Here is a 5619-nt window from a genome sequence, read left to right as displayed (position 1 = left end):
AATACAATCAACTTGTTTCTGTAGTGCATTGTCTGTATACTAGGGAAGAGTATAAAATAAAGATTCTACTCTTAAAAAAAAGCATTATTTATGATTTTTTCGGGATTAATATGATGATAAAGTATTCATAATGAAGGTAAACGATCTATCGATTTATTTTGTAATCAGAATTGCCGCCTTTATCTACTGAAAGTAAAAGTATATATGTGTATCATATATGTTTCAGCAAAAATCTATATTTCTGGTCAATTCCCGTAATAGAATAATATATAATCGTTTTATTAAGGTTTTCCTAAGCCATCTGAAGGATACACTAAACACTGCGTTGCCAGCAAATGTCGTACAAAAAACCGGTATCAAAAGGATGACGAAAAGCAGAGTCGTGTTTCTCGATGACACGGAGGCAGAGGTCGACGTTCTTGTGTTCTGCACTGGTTTTCTAACCCACTTCCCATTTCTATCCGAGGACATCGTCAAGGTAAAGTCTGAACGTATCACCCCACTGTACAAGCACATCGTACACATTAAATTCAGCACTCTGCTCTTTGTGGGTATTCCTCGACTACTATCCTATTTTCCACAAAATTTCGAGATAGCAAAAGTAGTAGTTGCCATTTTGGACGGTACTGTCGCGTTACCTCCAGAGGATAAGATGATAGAAGATGCTGAAAATGATTTCGCTGACAGAAAACGAGAGGGACTTGATGACACCAAAGCTCATTTTATGGGAGATGGGGATCGCCAATGGCGTTTCAATAAGGATATAGCTAAAATGGCTGGACTTGATCCACTCCCTACTGCCTTTCAACGTATCTGGGACTATGTTACGATTCAAAGACAGACAAAGTTCCTCACTTTCCGTAAACAAAACTTTGAAATTACTGATACCGAGACATTTGTAACAATAAACTGATGCGGACACTGACTTCAGAGAAATGGTTGAGCTAAACTCTTGTTCCATTTAAATCGGATCTTGTTATATTCCCAAATCATATTATATAAGCTAAAGCATAGACAGAGACATAAAGGATATACTTCTATTAATGTTGCGTAATCTGGAAGTAATTGTAAATGTAATAGGTATACACTATATAGGAGCAGCAGTAGTTAATATGTCTACACTCTAGTTTCTATGTCTGTATTGTGCATATTTTGTGAAACAAGAAAAAAGTTGATGCAATGTAGCTCTTCCAGCATCCGAATGGGACTTTTAGTCTCTTTTTGCTTCGGGTTCCGGCTAAAACAAATAAATTTGAAAATATGCAATGGGACATTTATACACTATCCATACCTCTTTACTGAAAGGGATTCAGTGTATATAGAGTGTGAAGAGTCATATAATTGTTAAAACTGTTATTTCATTGAATAGAGAATTAGTCAGAAATTTGATTTAACAAGAGATATATTTCAGATATCTGATATAACTCGTTTAAACCGTTGATACATTTTAAAGCATGAAAGCTGTAAGTGTGTGTGTGTGTGTGTGTTGTGTGATCAACAAGGCACGGTAAGCCATTGCCTATTAATTGTCGGAATACCTTGACATAATTTGCCTTTTATCTTTTAATTGCTATGATGTCATTGCCTGAACAATATTGTTCCAATTGTTCACAGATCTTAATTACCTCTTTGTATGTTGGTAGGTCGTTATATATGGAAAACAAAACTGTACACGATAAAAGGTGATGCAGATATAGTTCTAACAAGACGGTATATAGCGCAATACAGAGTAACTCATATGCTGAATATACCATACGATATTTTTGAAGTATCTTTATTTTGTTGGTAAGCTCAACAGGACAAATTGTACAATGTTTCAGCAAGATATACCTTTTTTGTATGGACGAAATAAAGGGTATGAGCTTGGAGGTAGTTCTTACTTGGACATGACAGAATATTTAATTATGCACTATTTTTTGTAATAAAATTTAACACTTCAAATATGATTATTTTGTCATTAATTGAATATTGAATAACTTGATTGAAGTGATTATACAACAAACAATTACCTTTCTGGTCTACAAATTAAAAACAAATGTTCAAATGATCTGTACACGCACAAGGCATGTACGTTCCATGTTTTCTACTGGCAACATTGAACTCCGTTGCTATGGAGTTCGAATTTCCATATTAACTGTTAACAAGCTCGCTCGAGTGCAAAAGTTGTGGTCTTTGCTACTGGTAGGATATCAGTTTAATATTTTCTCTGCTTCATTTTATTGTAAAATGTTTCAATTAAATGAAAAGTGCTTTTCAACCTTGCATATAACGAGGATTTTCGCCTTAAACTATACAGAAATACACATATTTACTTGTCCACAAGAAAGCAGATATTTTCGCGTACACATACATAGACTTTCATATCATCTGATGAGGAATTCGATGTTTTATGATTGGATCGATTAAGTCCAGTAGTGTCGGTCGTATTATATGTCAGTGAGGATAGAGCTTTTGTTTCGCTTTTGGTATTATTTAACGCCCTATCAACAGCTATGATAATTGAAGGGCGGCCTCCACTACGTGCGGAACTATCTACTCTGTCAAACAGATATGTAAGATCATGTTATCATCTACATGTGAATGACTCAAAAAATATTTAATCCTTGCTTTTCTTTTTTCCCTTTGCTATACGACTTTGCCTGCATCCTATATATGTTAGCGAAAAGCATGATGCAGTGGAGATCCAAATTTTCCCATAACAAGACCCGGTGCAACTCTTGACTTTTTCTTACGAATATTAATAAAAGTAAAGATCCTAGGAATGGAAAAATAATATTTTTAGACTGTTTTCGAGTTCTTAATGCATTTATCAACCTGCCAAATCGAATTGTACACAGTCAATTATTACCAGACTAAATGGTTCATCAAACGCAGATATGAGGTATAATAGGGCACGAGGTATCTTTTGAATAGTCTTCCGCACTATTTGAGAACTATGACATGACCTCAGTATTTGCCACATCATTCCTTAGGTTTTGCCAATAAAAATGAGCTAGTATCCTGTAAAAGGTTTTGTTTATCCCTATATGGCCAGCTATTGGAGTGTCAAGTCCAAGAGACAATAACTTCCCCTGTATCCTTTTGGAACTAATATCTGATTCACAACCTTCCACTCCTCAACACGGACATACCGCAGTCTCCCAAAACACACATACGAACTCACCATACGCATGCATGTCGCACGCACGGGAGGCCGTCCTTAAATGACATTAGCTGTTAATAGGACGTTAAACAAAATAAAGCAAACCAAACCAAATCACTCCTCTGTCACACTAGCATCTAGGGTATCCACGTTCTCATTTATACTCCATTTCTATCAAAATAATATATTGGCACACAACAGTCCTACATGATACGAACCCATTTATGACATTACCTACACGATGGTGAGTATTTTTGTGCATTAACACTTTGCTTTCTAATTTGGAGTGTGCCTAATGATAATATTTTGTATTATTGACACTAAGTGTGTGTGTCAATGCAAAGTCATCAGCCATAGGAGCAGTTTGCTGTAGCGTGTCAAGCTCGTGCTCATCTTAATGTGTTTAATTACCGGGTGAATACATCTCTTAATCTCTCCAAGTTACACAATTTCCTGGAGTTTATCAAAACTAACCTTTGTCCCCTTAGACTACAGTCATATATCAAACAGTATTTCCTTCTCGAAGGCGAACTCAACATGGGTCTATTCACGTTTTTTTCTTATATTATCTGAGCCTTTGCATATAGGCCTCGGGTCCCAATTTGTAACTTTTCAATATTTTCCCTTTAACGTAGCGATATTCATTACTTTGATCTAATGACATTAGTGATAACGTTTTCGAGCAATTACTACAAGAACACTCTTCAATAACATTGTAAAGACGTAGGCCAAAATTCAAGAGTGTGGCTATTTTCACAAAGTGCATAAAGTACCTATTCACATCTCTCTCTCTCTCTCTCTCTCTCTCTCTCTCTCTCTCTCTCTCTCTCTCTATAAGGAATAGATAATCCTTTTTAAGACTATCTGATTCCTCTAGGGTGGTGTCTTTGAGGAATTCATCCGACTCAAATGCCATATTGAACGTCTTGCTTATTTACAGACTTGGCACAATAGCTTCTGAAATATGTATATAAACGAAATAAATAATTCCTACCCCCCACCCAAGTTAGACCAACAGTACAGTCAGCAAACTTAATTTACTATGAAACATCAGTTATACACTATGCAATATATATGCAATAATAAACATCACTATATACACAGAAAAATTAACGTACCCTACGGATATATATGGTGTAAACACAATACTCACAGGTTTCCCAACAGCTTGAAACAAGGGCAAATAACGATTATTCTCAAGAAAGGAGACAAGAAAACACCTGTAAACTTTAGACCAGTTGGTCTCATCAGTGTCAAATTCAATAACTAAGGGGAAAATATACGAAAACGAATAATGAATCACCTGGAGAGAAACAACTTGTTGTTAAGTAAACACCAATTCGGGTTCATCAAAGGGCGATCGAAAAAATATAACTTCTTTAGGTCATTGACAACTTGACAGAAATTCTTGACGAAAGAGAATCAATTCGAACTGTGCTAAACGTCTTGGAAATAACTTGCGGTGTGAAAAGCATGTACATTTTAGAAATAGCTTGTATTATAAAATTTGAGCAACTAAAATGCAATTTCACACATTCATTTTATTTTCTTGTATTTTAAAAATGAATAAAAGAAGTCCAGAAGAGGAACTATACGTTTGATGATCGAAAATATAGTAGTTTGAACTGCTTTGCTCCAAGATATCATGATAGTGATGTACCGTTAGTTCTTAATCTTGCCATTTGATCCAACAACTACTAAATATAGGTAAGCTTTCTTATACAGTGATAATCTATTATAACATCGTATTTTGTATGTTGTAACAAATACTTAAACCACACAAGTACAACCCGCCTACCGCCATCATATTACCAGAACGAATGGTTAGAATAACATCATCTTGACCTCATTAATATCAAAGAATTCAGTCCAGAAGGACGTGTGTTTAGAGGCTATTTCACCTTTTTGATTACCGACTGACAGGTTCATATCATGAGTGCGTATACACACATAAAATTAATGAACCATGGCTAATTGAGGGCTTAGTTTGATAAATGACGTTATGGCAATTTATAGATTTTAACAAAGATTTAGCAACAAGTAAAGTTGATTTGATGACAATAGGTAAAGCAAAGATGGCAAATGACATCGTTGTCGGATTTCTAGAACAGGAGCATTCCACAACTGAATCAGGCATTTAGAAATGTTTATCTCTTCAATAGTTTGTTTTGTCAGTTGGTCAGTCAAGGGCAAAACTAATAACAATTAAAACATTTTTTCGGGGTACTATAGAACGTGCAAACAGTTAAACGGTCAATTGGTCAGTCAAGGGCAAAACTAATAACAATTTAAAACATTTTTTTGCGCACTATAGAACGTGCAAACAGTTAAACGAGGTCACATTGAAAATCGTGTTACGATTTATGTACATCAATGTAATGAAATAACGAGGATATTCTAGGGAAATAACTTAATTTAATTTAATATCATTTGTTATCAAAGGATAACTATTTAAAATTCGATTCAATATTCTAAAA

The 5619-nt window shown here is 35.0% G+C and overlaps 1 protein-coding gene across 1 annotated transcript; it reads left to right on the top strand.

The window, feature by feature from the left end:
* The first annotated feature begins 364 nt into the window (after window positions 1-364).
* LOC117317440 (flavin-containing monooxygenase FMO GS-OX-like 2) lies at window positions 365-913 on the top strand. Its single transcript, XM_033872251.1, has one exon. It carries the CDS (start codon window positions 365-367, stop codon window positions 911-913), a length of 549 nt encoding a protein of 182 aa, XP_033728142.1.
* The last annotated feature ends 4706 nt before the right edge of the window (window positions 914-5619 follow it).

The sequence above is a fragment of the Pecten maximus genome, chromosome 19 (assembly GCF_902652985.1).
Source record: "Pecten maximus chromosome 19, xPecMax1.1, whole genome shotgun sequence".
NCBI lineage: Eukaryota > Metazoa > Mollusca > Bivalvia > Pectinida > Pectinidae > Pecten > Pecten maximus.
The sequence above is the reverse complement of the archived record's forward strand: the minus strand, read 5'-3'. Positions and strand labels throughout refer to the sequence as shown.